This window comes from Odocoileus virginianus, chromosome 33 (assembly GCF_023699985.2).
Source record: "Odocoileus virginianus isolate 20LAN1187 ecotype Illinois chromosome 33, Ovbor_1.2, whole genome shotgun sequence".
Taxonomy (NCBI): domain Eukaryota; kingdom Metazoa; phylum Chordata; class Mammalia; order Artiodactyla; family Cervidae; genus Odocoileus; species Odocoileus virginianus.
This window is the reverse complement of record NC_069706.1, coordinates 18,375,643-18,393,310: the sequence shown is the minus strand read 5'-3', so window position 1 is coordinate 18,393,310 and position 17,668 is coordinate 18,375,643. Positions and strand designations below refer to the sequence as shown.

The window sequence follows — 17,668 nt, the reverse complement described above, 5'->3', positions numbered from 1 at the left end:
GTCTGAGCAAGCTCCAAGTGTTGGTGATAGAGAAGCTTGGTGTGCCGCAGTTCAGGGGGTTGCAGAGTTGGACATGACTAACCGAATGAACTGACTGACATCATGCAAAACGCCAGGCTGGATGCATCACAAGCTGGAACCAAGATCGCTGGGAGAAACACCAACAGCTTCAGATATGCAGATGATACCACTCTAAAGGCTGAAAGCAGAGGAACTAAAGCCTCCTGAGGAAGGTGAAAGAGGGGAGTGAAAAAACTGGCTTAAAACTCAACATTCAAAAAACTACCATCTTGGCATCCGGTTCCATCACTTCATGGCAAATAGGTGGGGAAAAAGATTAAGCAGTGATGGATTTTATTTTGAGGGGCTCCAAAGTCACTGTGGATGGTGACTGCAGCCATGAAATTAAAAGATGCTTGCTCCTTAGAAGGAAAGCTATGAAAAACCTATACAGCATATTAAAAAGAAGAGACATCACTTTGCTGACAAATGGCTACACACAGTCAAAGCTATGATTTTTCCAATAATCATATAGGGATGTGAGAGTTGGAACATAAAGAAGACTGTGTGCTGAAGAATTGATGCTTTTGAACTGTGGTGCTGGAGAAGACTCTTGAGGGTCCTTAAGACTGAAAGGAGATCAAGCCCAGTCAATCCTAAAGGAAAGCAACCCTGGATTTTCATTGGAAGGACTGATGCTGAAGCTGAAGCTCCAATACTTTGGCCCCCTAATGTGAATGCTGATTCACTGGAAAAGACCCTGATACTGGAATGATTGAGAGCAGGCAGAAAATGGGACAACAGAGGGTGATATGGTTGGGTGGCATCACCACTTCAATGGATAGGAGTTTGAGAAAACTCGGAGAAATAGTGAAGGACAGGGAAGCCTGGCATGCTGCAGTCCACGGGGTTGCAAAGAGTCAGTGGCAACTTAGCAACTGAACAACATCAATGTAAAAAAGACATTAAAGTTTTTTATAATCTCTATATCAATAAACATAAATAGCATGTTAAGAAATAAGTTTTTAAAGTTTATACCCATATTCAAGGATTTAAAGAAAGCCACATTGTGAAAATGTAAAAATTGACATATAGAGCCAATGCAACTCTGATAAAATTCCAAACAGAATTTTTATGTAATGTTAGAAGCTGATTCTTAAACTTGTATAGAAATACAAGGGTGAAGAACAAGGTGAGAAGGCTTCCCCTACAGGTTATCAGAACATGATAAAATTATAGTGATTAAGATAGAATTAGACTGACACTGGATATACAAATAGACCAATAGAACTCATAAGTACATACATGAATATACAGAAAATTAATTTATGATAAAAGTGGAAATACAGAGTAGTAGGTAAAGAGTGGTCTTTTCCATTAAAAAGTAAGAAGTCAAATGAATATCCAAATGGGAACAAATGAAATCTCATATCATTAAAAAAAAAAAAAAGTTCCTTATATATTGTAGATACCTAAGCAAAACAAAAAAAACCCTTAAATACCCATGTCAGGGAGGGTAAGTTTTCCAAACAGAACACAAAGAACAATAAACTCAAAGGAAAAGATTGATATATTAGGCTTTTTAAAATTAAGAATTGCTATAAGGTGGCACCAGTGGTAAAGAACTGGCCTGCCAATGCAGGAGACATAAGAGATGTAGGTTTGATCTCTGGGTCAGAAAGATTCCCTGGAGGAGGGCATGGCAACTCAATCCAGTATTCCCAATCCAGTCCTAAATATTCATTGGAAGCACTGATGCTGAAGCTGAAACTCCAATACTTTGGCCACCTGATGCGAAGAACTGACTCATTGGAAAAGACTCTGATGCTGGGAAAGATTGAAGGCAGAAGGAGAAGGGGACGACAGAGGATGAGACGGTTGGATGGCATCACCAACTTGATGGACATGAGTTTGAACAAGCTCTGGGAGTTGGTGATAGACAGGAAAGCCTGGCATGCTGCAGTCCATAGGATTGCAAAGAGCTGGACAAGATTGGATCAGCTGAACTAAACTGAACTGATTCTTTTCCATTAATGTATATCACAGTACACTGAGTATATTTTCCTGAGCTATATGGCAGGTCCTTATTCATTATACATTCTGTATATACTAGTTTGCATCTGCTAATCCCCAGTTCCCAACCCTTCCATCCTCCGCCCTCCTCCCCCCCTTGGCAATGACAAGTCCGTTCTCTGTGAGTCTGGGTTTCATAGATATATTTCTTTCTGTTGTGTTTTACATTCCACATGTTATAGCATATGGTATTTGTCTTTCTCTCTCCAACTTACTTCTCTTAGTATGATAAGGTCTAAGTCCACCCATGTTGCTTCAAATGACATTATTTCATTCTTTTTTAAGACAGTAATTTTGCATTATATATGTATATATATATAATGACATATGGATAGTGGCATACATATAATATATATAATGTCATATAATGTATATATATGACATCTTCACCCATACGTATGTCAATGAACATTTAGTTTGTTTCCTCTTGGTTACTGTAAATAGTGCTACAATGAACATATGGGTGCATGAGTCTTTTCAAATCATAGTTTTGTCTGGGTATATACTACAAGGAGTGGAATTGCCTATCATATGGAAACTCTGTTTTTAGTTTTTTCAGGAACCTCCATACTGTTTTCCATACTGGCTGAACCAATTTACATTTCTACCAACAGTGTAAGAGAGTTTATTTTTGCTTACAACCTCACCAATATTTATTATTTGTAGACTTTTAAATAATGTCCATTCTGACAATTGTGAGATGATAACTCATTACAGTTTTTATTTGCACTTCTCTAATAATTAGCAATGTTTTGAGCATCTTTTCATGGGCTTTTAGGCCATTTGTATGTTTTCCTTGAAGAAATGTCTATTTAGATCTTCTCCCCATTTTTTGATTGACTTTTGATTTTTTGTTGTTGAGCTGTATGAGCTATTATTATGTTTTGGAAATTAAGGCTTTGTCAGTTGCATTATTTGCAAACATTTCCTCCCAGCTTTTACATTTTGTTTATGATTTCCTTTGCTGTACAAGTGTTTATAAGTTTGATTAGGTTCCATTTGCTTATTTTTGCTTTTATTTTTATTGCCTTGGGAGACTGACCTGAGAAAATATTGGTATACTTTATGTCATTTGCCTACATTCTCTTCTAGGAGTTTTATGGTGTCCTCTTACATTTACGTTTTTAAATCATTTTGAGTTTATTTTTCTGCATGGTGTGAGGATGTGTTGTAACTTCTTTGATTTACATGTGGCTGTCCAGCTTTTCCAACACCGCTTGTTGAAGACAATGTCTTTTCCTTGTAGTATATTCGACTTCCTTTGTCAAGGATTAATGGTCCATAGGTGTGTGAGTTTATTTTACTCTATTCTGTTCCAGTGATTCATAGTCTTATGTTTTGGTCAATACCATGCTGTTTTCATTACTTTAGCTTTGCACTATCATCTGATGACTAGAAGGGTTATGCCTCCTGGTTTGCTCTTTTCCCTCAAGATTGCATTGGTAATTCTCAGTCTGTTATCTTTCCATGTCAATTTTAAAATAATTTGTTCTAGTTCTGTGGGTAATTTGATAAGGATCACATTAAATCCATAGATTGCCTTGGATAGTATGCCCATTTTAACAAGATTAATTCTTCCAATCCAGAAGTATGGGATATCTTTCCCTTTCTTTGAATTATCTTCAATTTCCTTTATTAAAGTTTCATAGTTATCAGCATATAAATCTTTCACCTCCTTGGTCAGTATTTTTTATGTTATTTTAAAGGAATTGTTTATTTACACTTGCTTTTCCTAACTTTTTTGAGAATTTTTGCATATGTATTCATCAAATATAATATACTGGCCTTTAATTTTCTTTTATGCTAGTGTCTTTATCAGGTTTTGCTATCAGGGTGATGGTGTCTTCATAGAATGTCTTTAGAAGCATTCTTTCCTCTTCAATCTTTTGGAAGAGTTCAAGAATGATTGGTACAAGTACTTCTTTGTACATTTGGTAGAATTCTGAAAGACACCTGACCCCTGACTTTTGTTTGGAGGGAGGTTTTTTTTTAAGAGTACTGTTTTACTTCTAGAGATTGATCTGTTGAAGTTATCAAGTTCTTTTATTGATTTCATTTTGGCGGGTTGTATGTTTCTTAAAAGTTGTCCATTTCTTCTAGGTTGTCAAATTTGTTTTATAATTGCTCATAAAATTCTCTTATGGTTTTCTGCAATTCTGTGCCATTAGTTGTGATTTCTCCTCTTTCATTTCTTATTTTGCTTATTTGGGTCTTTTCTCTTTCCTTCTTGATGAACCTGGACAGAGGTTTGTCAATTTCGTTTACTCTTCAAAGAACCAGCTCTTGCTTTTACTGACTGTTTTTTGAATCTCCATTTTATTTCTTTCCTCTCTAATTTTATTATCTCCTTCCTTCTGCTGACTTTAGGTTTTATTTGCTCTTTTTCTGATTATTTAAGGTGGTGAGTTAAGTTATTTATTTGAGTTTATTCTTGTTTCTTAAAGAAAGACTGCATTGCTATGAACTTTTGCTATAAGAACTGTTTGGCTACATCCCATGGATATTTTATGATTGAGTTTTCATTGTTATTTGCTTCGGGTATTTATTAATTTCCTTTTTTTTTATTTCCTAGATGGCCCATTAGTTTTTTAGTAGCATGTTGTTAGGTCTCCATGTAACTGTTTATTCTCGTTTCTTTTCCTGTGGTCGATGTTCTAGTTTCTGCTGTTGTGATCAGAAAATATGCTCAAAAAATTTTTATACTTAAAAATTTTTTTGCTCTAGTATGCTGTCAGTCTTAGAAACTGTTTCACAAGCACTTGAAAGGAATGTGTAGTCTGCTTTTTTTTTTTAGATGCAATGCCCTATAGATATTAAGACTAACTATTCTATTGTATCATTTCGAATCTTTGTTGCCTTATGGATCTGTCCATTGATTGATAGGAGTGAGGTGTTAAAGTCTCCTACTATTATTGTATTCTCATCAGTTTCTTCCTTCATGTCTGCTTTATGTATTTGGGTGCTTCTACATTAGGTGCACATATGTTGACAAATGTAATATCCTCTCCTTGTATTAATCCTTTTACCATTATTTAGTGTCCTTCTTTTTCTATCATTAAAGTTCACTTTGGCTGATTATGAGTATTGCAAACCTTGCTTTCTTGCCATTTCCATGAATATCTTTTTCCATCCCCTTACTTTCAATCTATGTGTGTCCTTTGCCATAAAGTGGGTCTCTTGTGGGCAGCATATTGTAGTCTCTTGGTTTTGTTTTGTTTTTTAATCCAATCTGCCACTCTGTGTCTTTTGATTGGAGCATTTAGTCCACTGACTTTTAAGGTAATTATTGATAGATATGTATTTGTTGTATTTATTGGGTTTCCCTCGTAGCCTCAGTCGGTAGAGTCTGACTGCGATGCAGGAGACCTGGATTCAATCCCTGGGTCAGGAAGATACCATGGAGAAGGAAATGGCAATCCACCCCAGTATTCTTGCCTGGAGCATCCTGTGGACAGAGGAGTCTGGCAGGCTACAGCCTATGAGGTCACAAGAGTCGGAAATGACTGAGTGACTAAGCACACAGCAGCATATATTTATTGCTATTTTAAGCCTTGTTTTCTCGTTGATTTTATATTTCTTCTTGTATCTTTCTCTTTTGTTTTTCCTTTTATGCTTTGGTGATTTTCTTTTGTATTAGGCTTACATTCTCTTCTTTTTTTGTTTTTATGAACCTATTGTATGCTTTTGATTTGTGGTTAAGGGTAGCTTTTTCAAGTATATTAAACCTTTCCTACATGTACTTTTTTTAGACTGGTAGTCGCATAGGCGTAAAGATTTTCTAGGGGGAAAAAAATCTACATTTTCTTATTCTCTTCCCCCACATTTTATGATTCTGATCTCCTCTTTTATATCTCCATGTCCATCCTTTTGCTATTCCAGTGGTTATTTTTGTTCATTATTGCTTCTATAGAAATGTTTTGATTTTTAAATCTACATAATGGCTTATTTCAGGGCTTCCCTGGTAGTTCAGATGGTACAGAATCTGCCTGTAAAGCAGAGACCTGGGTTCAGTCCTTGGGTTGGGAAGACCTCCTGGAGAAGGAAATGGTAACTCACTCCAGTATTCTTGCCTGGAGAATTCCATGGACAGAGGAGCCTGGCAGACTATATCCATGGGGTTGCAAAGAATCAGACACAACTGAGCGACTAACACTTTCACTAAGTACTGGCTTATTTAAGTGATTTGCTTTCCAATTATGATTTCCTCTTTCCTATAGATTTTTATTTCTTTTTTATTTAGAGAAGACTAAATAAAAAATAAACCTTCCTTCTTTAGGTTTGGGAAGCTTTCAGCCATAATTTCTTCAAATATATTTTCAATCCTCTTTTTCTTTTTCTTCTGTGGTTCCTATTATGTGTAGATTGGCACTCTATATACTAACCCATAAGTCTCTTGTAATATTTTCATTCTTTTCAAAATTTGACTTTTTGTCTGCTCTTCTGACTGGGTGATTTCCATTATTGTATCTTCCGAATCACTTATGCATTCTTCTGCATTATTTATTCTGCTATTCATTTCCTTTAGCTCAGCTTTCATCTTGGCAAATGAGTTGTCTAATTTTTCTTGTTTCCTTTTTATAGTTTTTATTTCCTTTTTACAGTAATCTGCATTTGTATCAATAATTTTTCTTAATTCCTTCAGAATTTTTATTATCTCCTTTTTGAACTCAGTGTCTATTAGACTAGAGAGGTCTATTGTTCTAAAGAGGTCTATTGTTCTTCCTTTCAGAGGAGTTCTCTTGATCTTTTAATTATACTTCTCTTGCTAGATGAGTTTAGGAGAAACAATTATGTACTGTGGCCTTAGAGGGCTATTTTTATGTAGGAGTCTCTCGGCATAACCTGTGTGGATTTAACCATTTTTGGTGTGAGAATTACTTAGTGTAGCTGTCTGCCACCTCTTTCTTCAGTGTGTGCTGGCCATTATCCTCCTGGTAGAAAGTGTGACTGACATTGTGGGGACTAGAGCCTACGCTGGATACTGATCAGGTTATCTTCTTCTTCTTCTTTTTTTTTTCCATTTATTTTTATTAGTTGGAGGCTAATTACTTTACAATATTGTAGTGGTTTTTGTCATACGTTGACATGAATCAGCCATGGATTTACATGTATTCCCCATCCCAATCCCCCCTCCCACCTCCCTCTCCACCCGATCCCTCTGGGTCTTCCCAGTGCACCAGGCCCGAGCACTTGTCTCATGCATCCAACCTGGGCTGATGATCTGTTCCACTATAGATAATATACATGTTTCAATGTTGTTCTCTCAGATCATCCCACCCTCGCCTTCTCCCACAGAGTCCAAAATTCTGTTCCGTACATCTGTGTCTCTTTTTCTGTTTTGCATATAGGGTTACCGTTACCATCTTTCTAAATTCCATATATATGCGTTAGTATACTGTAATGGTCTTTATCTTTCTGGCTTACTTCAGTCTGTAAAATGGGTTCCAGTTTCATCCATCTCATTAGAACTGATTCAAATGAATTCTTTTTAATGGCTGAGTAATATTCCATGGTGTATATGTACCACAGCTTCCTTATCCATTCGTCTGCTGATGGGCATCTAGATTGCTTCCATGTCCTGGCTATTATAAACAGTGCTGCGATGAACATTGGGGTGCACGTGTCTCTTTCAGATCTGGTTTCCTCGGTGTGCATGCCCAGGAGTGGGATTGCTGGATCATATGGCAGTTCTATTTCCAGTTTTTTAAGGAATCTCCACACTGTTCTCCATAGTGGCTGTACTAGTTTGCATTCCCACCAACAGTGTAAGAGGGTTCCCTTTTCTCTTCTTTTACTCTGTGGTTGTCACTGCCCTGTCAAGGCTGGTTCTGTCCCTAGTTGTTGGAGTAGAAGCCCCCAGATTCATTTCTGAGCTGTTTCTGCAGTATGAGGTATGCTGGATTAAGGCTCTCCCACTAGGATAGAACTGCTGAGTGTTCTGCCAGGGCCGTTCACTGGATGAGTACACCCTGTTGTGTCGCCGGTCACCCAATGCATGGGCTCACAAAGTACGCTGTTTCTGGCACCTCCACCTTGGGAATGCTGGCAATCAGCCCTCGTGTCCCTCACATGTTGTCTTCACAAGGCCATCAGTGCAGATATGCTGAAGGCAGGTTCTAAGACTGCAGTGGTCATGCACCTAGACCTGCTTGTGGGAGCTATGCAGCCAGCCCAGACTCTATCCTGACCCTGCCCCCATATGTATGTGCCCACAAATACACAGCTGCTAAGGCCAGACTTGTCCTATCCATAGGAGCACCCATTGTCCACTCAGATGTCCTACAGATGCTGAGTTTACAAGCTGGTGATGGGCAGATATATAAATCTGAGACTTGCACAGCTGTGGGGAGAGATTTCAGCCTTGCTTCCTAGGTCCCACTGTCCCTGCAGCTCAGCTGTGGTTTCAGCCTTGCCTCTGCAGTGGGTAAACCACTGAAGTCTGTTCCCAGAGCCTGCCAAGGAGGAGGCTGGGGTGTGGGAGCCCAGAGCCATAAAGACTAGGGCCCAGCACATGGAGAAAGAAGCTGCTATGGCAACCCTACCCCTTCCTTCAAGCACCACTTAACAATGGCTTGTTGACCAGGCTTCTATAGTAGGCCCAGACTTCTTCCTCAAACACCCCTGGTTTCTGCCTTACCACACTCCAGCCCCTTTTGGCTGTCTCTGTGCAGCCAATAGAAATCCTCTCCCTGAGTCTGTCCTCTAAACACCATGTTCAGCACCCAGCCCTCGTCTGTACCATGGACATGTGTCTCAAGCTGAAGAGTTCAGGACAATGTCACAACCCATCTGTTCAGGTCTGTCTCTGCTCTGCCCACCTACCACGAGCTGGTTCTTGTGCTCTCCTCTGAGACTCTGATGCTCCCTCTCTGTCCCAGCTAATCTCCCCACCAGTGAGGGGGCATCCCTTGGTATGAGAATCTTTCCTGTTTTTCAGCCACCTATCAGGAGCACAGGTCCCTCACTGCTGTATGTGGGCGTTCTCTAGTTGTGGTGAGCAGGAGCTACTTTCTAGTTGTAATGTGTGGGCTTGTTGCAGCGGCCCCTCTTATTGTGGAGCACGGGCTCAAGGGCACGTAGACTTCAGTAGCTGCAGTGCAAGAACTCAGTAGTCGTGGCTTGCAGGCTCTAGGGTGTGAGGGCTGAGTAGTTGCGGCACATAGGCCTAGTTGCCCCACAGCATAGGATATCTTCCCAAACCAGGGATCAAACCCATGTTGCCTGCATTGGCAGGCAAATTCTTAACCACTGGACTACGAGGGAAGTCCAGTAGGTGTATTTTTAATGTATCTGTGGCATGAGGTGAGCTCCATGTCCTTCTACTCCACCATCTTGATTGGAGCCCCTAGTAAGGTGTTTTTCTTAAGTTAAAATTCTTCAGAATAGCAGTAAAAACTGAATGTGGAAGTTTTCCAAATAAAGACCTCTACATCTATCTCCTTAGAGTCATTAGGCTATTTTGCTAAGGAGTTAGTTCAACTGAAAATAAAAGAATGTATCAGAAATAATCAGGAGGAGGAAAGTTTCTCAGCTTCCTTTCCTTTAAGTTAGCAGTTTATAATGAGACATGTATTAAGCTACGCCACCATGTACCTTCAGCTCATCAGATCGCTATTCCAGTCTTCAGCAACACTCTCTCATGATGGCCTCAATGTGACTGAATGACAATTTGTCTTAAGCTTTTTCACTGACAGACCCATAATAGGAAAGGATAAGAAGTAGCAATCTGTTCTCTGTTCTCTACCTCCACAAACAGGGGTACTTGAAAGGTAAACTAAACCAGCCCATAATGAGCACTGAAGTTCTTTGGAGAGTCATGGTTTATATTTTAAAAATTGATGGGAATTTCGCATTAAGTTACATAAATATAACACTTTAATTTTTAAAGATGGTCACTTAGATGACAAAGTATATAGCATCTACCCTTCCCCCATCTCAAAACCCTTAAAATAAAAAAAATGTATAAGTTAAAAAACATATAACAGGATAAATCCATGAATACACATATGTAAAAGCATGAGACAAGACTGGATGTATTCTTATCAAATTTCTGACGGTGGGGGACAAAGAAGAGAAATTGGGTCCAGAGTAAGGAGAGTGTAAGGACATAAGAATTATATAAATTTTTGTGAGGCTTTGTGTCCTTTTGACATACTCAGCAATTTACCCCAATTTAAGAAGTACCATCAGAGACAAAGAAGATTTCGAATTATGTAACTTGTCATCTAATTCTAAATAGTATATTTTGTTTAGGGGTGTTTGATATTTTTTGACAAAGTTCATAACATTATATTTGAGGTTAATGTACAAGTTATAAGGGTCACGGAAACATGCCTTCTGTACAACAAATTATTAATTATTCTACAAAAATATTTTAAACATCACGATTTCTAACCTTTAAGGTTGGCATTTAAATAGTCTTTCACTTTCTCAGTAATACTTTTTGCCACATCACTTCCAGAAGGCACGTAAACCAATTCATATTCATTTTTCTTATCAGTGAGGTAAGAGGGAAGTTCATCCAAGGGAAGAGGCGGAAATAAAGTACGTTGTTTAAATTCCCTTTTGGTTGCTTTGCGTAGAGCCAAAATCATTGCACAGAACAGCATTGTCATGGTAATTTCCACAATTAAAGAACCCATCTTCCGTTTCTACAAGAGAAACAAAATTATACTAATTAACTTTAGAGTATTACATGTGTGTATGTGTGTACTTACACTCGTGTACATACATGTATACAATACATATATATATCATCCAACTTCATTCTACAAAATGAATGGTTCTCTGGATTGTCTTTTTCACCCTTTTCTCATTTCACTATTGAGTTTATTGGTTTGCCCTATTGATACTCTTCAGATTTGGAAATCTACCTTCAGTCACGGAACAAAAGGGGAAAAATACCCATAAACTGAAATGAAATGAAGGAATTATTAAATTTTTCTTTTCAAATTCATTAGCCTTTACAGCCATTTCTCAAAGATACCTCCACTTACCTTTAATATGAAATTTTTCCAGAGAAGGATGGCAAACTGGTTAAGCCACAAGTTATCCATTTTACCACAAAGAATGAAAGTCCAACACTAAAAAAGAAGAAATTTTAAAATTTAGATTACCTGTCAAAATGTTAAGTTTAGTCAAGTAAAATGATTACTTCACTGTTCTACTCTTTTCATCAATCTTGAAAGATAATCTTTTAAAAAACTTGAAATAAACACTTATCTGTTCTTGTTTTATATTATTTCATTAAATTCACACCTAATGATCTTCTCATATGTATGAAAATATTAGACAATAGAGATGCAAAGATCAGTAAGTTGCAACTCCATGTTCACAAAGAAAAATGTAAACTGTAAATGCAAAATATTAGTTATTAAAAGGAGGGGAGGATGAACAGAAGGAGTAGCATTGCTATACATACACTACTATGTATAAAATAGATAGCTAGTGGGAAGCTGCTATATAGCACAATTAGCTCAGCTTGGTGCTCTGTAACGACCTAGAGGGCTGGGATGGGAGTGTGGGTTTGGAGGGAGGTTCAAAAGGGAGGGGATACAGACTGAAAGTGAAGGGCTGGAAAAAATATTTCATGCAAAAGGAGACCAAAAGAAAGCAGGAGTCGCAATACTCATATCAGATAAAATAGACTTTAAAACAGAGGCTGTGAAAAGAGACAAAGAAGGACACTACATAATGAGCAAAGGAGCAATCCAAGAAGAAGATATAACAATTATAAATATATATGCATCCAACATAGGAGCACCGCAATATGTAAGGCAAACGCTAATGAGTATGAAAGAGGAAATTAATAGTAACACAATAATAGTGGGAGACTTTAATACCCCACTCACACCTATGGATAGATGAACTAAACAGAAAATTAACAAGGAAACACAAACTTTAAAGGACAATAGACCAGCTAGACCTAATTGATATCTATAGGACATTTCATCCCAAACCAATCAACTTCACCATTTTCTCAAGTGCACACGGAACCTTCTCCAGAATAGATCACATCCTGGGCCATAAATCTTGCCTTGGTAAATTCAAAAAAATTGAAATCATTCCAGTCATCTTTTCTGACCACAATGAAGTAAGATTAGATCTCAATTACAGGGGAAAAAACTATTAAAAATTCAAACATATGGAGGCTAAATAACATGCTTCTGAATAACCAACAAATCATAGAAGAAATCAAAATATGCATAGAAACGAATGAAAATGAAAACACAACAACCAAAAAACCTATGGGACACTGTAAAAGTGGTGCTAAGGGGAAGGTTCATAGCAATACAGGCATACCTCAAGAAACAAGAAAAAAGTCAAATAAATAACCTAACTCTACACCTAAAGCAACTAGAGAAGGAAGATATGAAGAACCCCAGGGTTAGTAGAAGGAAAGAAATCTTAAAAATTAGGGCAGAAATAAATGCAAAAGAAACTAAAGAGACCATAGCAAAAATCAACAAAGCTAAAAGCTGGTTTTTTAAAAAGATAAACAAAATTGACAAACCATTAGCAAGACTCATTAAGAAACAAAGGGAGAAGAACCAAATTAACAAAATTAGAAATGAAAATGGAGAGATCACAACAGACAACACTGAAATACAAAGGATCATAAGAGACAACTACCAGCAGCTCTATGCCAATAAAATGGACAACTTGGAAGAAATGGACAAATTCTTAGAAAACTATAACTTTCCAAAACTGAACCAGGAAGAAATAGAAGATCTTAACAGAACCCATCACAAGCACAGAAATCGAAACTGTAATCAGAAATCTTCCAGCAAACAAAAGCCCAGGACCAGATGGCTTCACAGCTGAATTCTACCAAAAATTTAGAGAAGAGCTAACACCTATCTTACTCAAACTCTTCCAGAAAATTGTAGAAGAAGAAGATAATCTTCCAAACTCATTCTATGAGGCCACTATCACCCTAATTCCAAAACCAAATAAAGATGCCACAAAAAAAGAAAACTACAGGCCAATATCACTGATGAACATAGATGCCAAAATCCTTAACGAAATTCTAGCAAACAGAATCCAACAACATATTAAAAAAATCATACATCATGACCAGTGGGCTTTATCCCAGGAATGCAAGGATTCTTTAATATCCACAAATCAATGTAATACACCACATTAACAAATTGAAAGATAAAAACCATATGATTATCTCAAAGATGCAGAAAAAGCCTTTGACAAAATTCAACATCCATTTATCATAAAAAAAAAAAAAACTCTCCAGAAAGCAGGAATAGAAGGAACATACCTCAACATAATAAAAGCTATATATGACAAACCCACAGAAAGCATTACCCTCAATGGGGAAAAATTGAAAGCATTTCCCCTAAAATCAAGAACAAGACAAGGATGCCCACTCTCACCGCTACTATTCAACATAGTTTTGGAAGTGTTGGCCACAGCAATCAGGGCAGAAAAAGAAGTAAAAGGAATCCAGATAGGAAAAGAAGAAGTGAAACTCTCTCTGTTTGCAGATGACATGATCCTCTACATAGAAAACCCTAAAGACTCTACCAGAAAATTACTAGAGCTAATCAACGAATATAGTAAAGTTGCAGGATATAAAATTAACACACAGAAATCCCTTGCATTCCTATACACTAACAATGAGAAAACAGAAAGAGAAATTAAGGAAACAATACCATTCACCATTGCAACAAAAAGAATAAAATACTTAGGAGTATATCTACCTAAAGAAACAGAAGACCTATACATAGAAAACTATAAAACACTGATGAAAGAAATCAAAGAGGACACAAATAGATGGAGAAATATACCGTGTTATGGATTGGGAGAATCAATATTGTGAAATATGTCTCCGACATAAATCATAGCAACATCCTCTATGACCCACCTCCCAGAATATTGGAAATAAAAGCAAATATAAACAAATGGGACCTAATTAAACTTAATAGCTTTTGCACAACGAAGGAAACTATAAGCAAGGTGAAAAGACAGCCTTCAGAATGGGAGAAAATTATAGCAAACGAAGCAACAGACAAAGGATTAATCTCAAAAATACACAAGCAACTCCTGCAGCTCAATTCCAGAAAAATAAATGACCCAATCAAAAAATGGGCCAAAGATCTAAACAGACACTTCTCCAAAGAAGACATACAGATGGCTAACAAACACATGAAAAGATGCTCAACATCACTCATTATCAGAGAAATGCAAATCAAAACCACAATGAGGTACCATTACACGCCAGTCAGGATGGCTGCTATCCAAAAGTCTACAAGCAGTAAATGCTGGAGAGGGTGTGGAGAAAAGGGAACCCTCTTACACTGTTGGTGGGAATGCAAACTAGTACAGCCACTATGGAAAACAGTGTGGAGATTTCTTAAAAAGCTGGAAATAGAACTGCCATATGACCCAGCAGTACCACTCCTGGGCATGCACACCGAGGAAACCAGATCTGAAAGAGACACGTGCACCCCAATGTTCATCGCAGCACTGTTTATAATGGCCAGGACATGGAAGCGACTGAGATGCCCATCAGCAGACGAATGGATAAGAAAGCTGTGGTACATACACAACGGAATATTACTCAGCCATTAAAAAGAATACATTTGAATCAGTTCTAATGAGATGGATAAAACTGGAACCCATTATACAGAGTGAAGTAAGCCAGAAAGATAAAGACCAATACAGTATACTAACACATATATATGGAATTTAGAAAGATGGTAACGATAACCCTATATGCAAGACAGAAGAAGAGATACAGATGTATAAAAGAGACTTTTGGACTCTGGGAGAAGGCAAGGGTGGGATGATCTGAGAGAACAGCATCAAAACGTGTATATTATCAAGTGTGAAACAGATCGCCAGTCCAGGTTGGATGCAAGAGACATGTGCTCGGGCCTGGTGCACTGGGATGACCCAGAGGGATGGGATGGGGAGGGAGGTGGGAGGGGGGGGTTCAGGATGGGGAACACATGTAAATCCATGGCTTATTCATGTCAGTGTATGGCAAAAACCACTACAATATTGTAAAGTAATTAGCCTCCAACTAATAAAAATAAATGAAAAAAAAAAGGTGAGGGGACACACACACACACACATATACATATAGCTGATTCACTTTGTTGTATAGCAGAAAGTAACTCTACATTGTAAATTAATAATGTTCCAATTAAAAAACCAAACTATCAATTATTATTTTGACAGATTCTGGGAGAAATTCTCACAAAATATAATGTTGAATATTTACTGCTTATTTAATACATTCTTTGTGCCTTGTCCTATAGTAAGCATTAGGTGTATTTAGAACAGTCATGATTTTTTCCTCATGATGTGGGTAGTAGGGCATAGTAACTAAAAATCTGAGATCAGAAGTTAGGCTTCTTGAGTTTGAATCCTAGCTTTGATCAAAATTATTAACCTATGTCTGCTTATCACAAATAAAATCAGAAAAATTAAAGTACTTATAAGGTTTTTCTTGGTGCCATTTGCTACCATGGCAGGGGTAACTAAAAGGCTATGAACTTTTAATTATCATAAAATATACATAATATAAAATTTACCATTTTAGGTGTACACTTCAATGGCAGCAATCACATTCACACTGTTGTACAACCATCATAACCTAGTATTTCATAATCTCTAGTCCTTCATATAAGTGGAAACCCTTACCTGTGATAGTGACCTTTGTGACTGACTTATTTCACTTAGCATAAAATGTCTTCAAATTTCATCCATATTGCATATGTCAGAATTTCCTTCCTATGCAGTAATTTTAACAGCCCCATTGGACTATCAAAGTCAGAATTGACTTCAAGAAAAATAAAGACGTGCTGTGTGTTACATTAATACTAAGAGGTGTTTTAAGTTCCCTCACTTTGAGTGAACCAGAAAGAGTAGCCAGGGGATATAAAGATCAAAACCAGAATTGGTACTTCTGAACTTTCAGTGGCAGGCAAACAAGGAAGTGAGTGATTTCTGGCCAGAAGATAAAAAAATAAGAATGTCTCAGAGAAACTGAAGGTACTGCGGAGACAGAGGAACACGAGGAGCGCAGACTTGATCAGAGCTTAAGTGATTCTGATCCTAGTTACTGTGCCAATCACTCTGATTACTGAACCATACAGACTCTGCCCAGGTCCCAGAAGGATCTAAAGAGAACAAGAGAATCTTTTAAAACTTCTTTGATATTGCAACCACAGGCCACAGAAGTGGTTTGGAATTTGTGGCTTAAACCTAATCAAGAGGGTTGCCAGATAAAAGAGAGGATGCCCAGTTAAATTTGAATTTCAGTGCACCAGGCCCGAGCACTTGTCTCATGCACCCAATCTGGGCTGGTGATCTGTTTCACCCTAGATAATATACATGTTTTGATGCTGTTCTCTTGAAACATCCCACCCTCGCCTTCTCCAGAGTCCACAAGTCTGTTCTATACATCTGAGTCTCTTTTTCTGTTTTGCATATAGGGTTATCGTTACCATCTTTCTAAATTCCATATATATGTGTTAGTATACTGTAATGGTCTTTATCTTTCTGGCTTACTTCGCTGGGAGGGGGGACTGGGATGGGGAATACATGTAAATCCATGGCTAATTCATTTCAATGTATGACAAAAACTACTGCAATGATGTAAAGTAATTAGCCTCCAACTAATAAAAATAAATGGAAAAAAAATTTGAATTTCAGATAAATAAGATTTTTTTGTTTGGGATATACTTAAACTAAAACATTATTCATACTTTATCTAAAATTCAAATTTAATTGAGTATTCTGTATTTTACTTGTTAAATCTGCCAACTCTAAAACCAGGTCAATTGCTTACTAAACAGAAGTACTGAGATTTTCCATGGAACTTTAAATAGGACCTGGATTCTCATAGTTTAATACACAAAATATCCAGAATACAATCCAAAATTATACAGCTCACAATAAAATACAAAATCTCATTTTTCATAGGAAAAGATAATAAATGGATACCAGTGATGGCAGGGCACAGATGTTTCATATCTGAAAAAGACTTTAAAGCAGCTACTATTAAAATATTCAAGAGAGCAGTTGCAGACTTGAAACAACATTTACAATAGAAAGCATTAGGAAACAAATGAAAGATATAAAGAAAAATCAAAGACAAATTTTAGAACCCAAAGTAATCAAAATAAAACATTCACTGGATAAACTCAATGGCAGAATGAAGATGACAGAGAAAAGAGTCAGTGAACTTGAAGATAGATTACTAGAAATTATCCAGTATGAAGAAAATGGGGGGAGGGGGCAGTTAGAAAAAATTAATAGAGCCTCAGGCGTACATGAAATAACAAAAATAAAGCCTAGCATATTACTCATCAGAATCTCAGAAGACAGAAAAGTGTGATGTTGAAAAAGCACTTAAAGATATAATGGCTGAAAAGTTCTAAATGTAGCAAAAGATACAAACTAACATTATAAGAAGCTGAGCAAACCTTAAACAAGATAAACCAAATTAATTTGTCTAGATATATCATAATCAAATGATTAAAACTTTTTAAAAAGAGGAAAACAACACAATATCTGTAAGGAGACATAAATATGAAAAACAGCAGATTGCCATCAGAAACTGGAGGAACCA

At 37.1% G+C, this 17,668-nt stretch overlaps 1 protein-coding gene across 2 annotated transcripts in view; it reads right to left on the bottom strand.

The window, feature by feature from the left end:
* Positions 1 to 17,668, bottom strand: part of LOC110151697 (phospholipid-transporting ATPase ABCA3-like) — a 285,960-nt gene that overhangs the window by 240,796 nt on the left and 27,496 nt on the right. For both annotated transcript variants that reach the window (XM_070460996.1, XM_070460997.1), the window contains exons 2-3: positions 11,070 to 11,156; positions 10,469 to 10,724 (exon numbers count right to left, since the gene is read on the bottom strand). In XM_070460996.1, coding sequence (XP_070317097.1) covers positions 10,469 to 10,724; positions 11,070 to 11,129 — 316 coding nt within the window. In that variant the 5' untranslated portion in view covers positions 11,130 to 11,156. The remainder of the gene's footprint in view (positions 1 to 10,468; positions 10,725 to 11,069; positions 11,157 to 17,668) is intronic.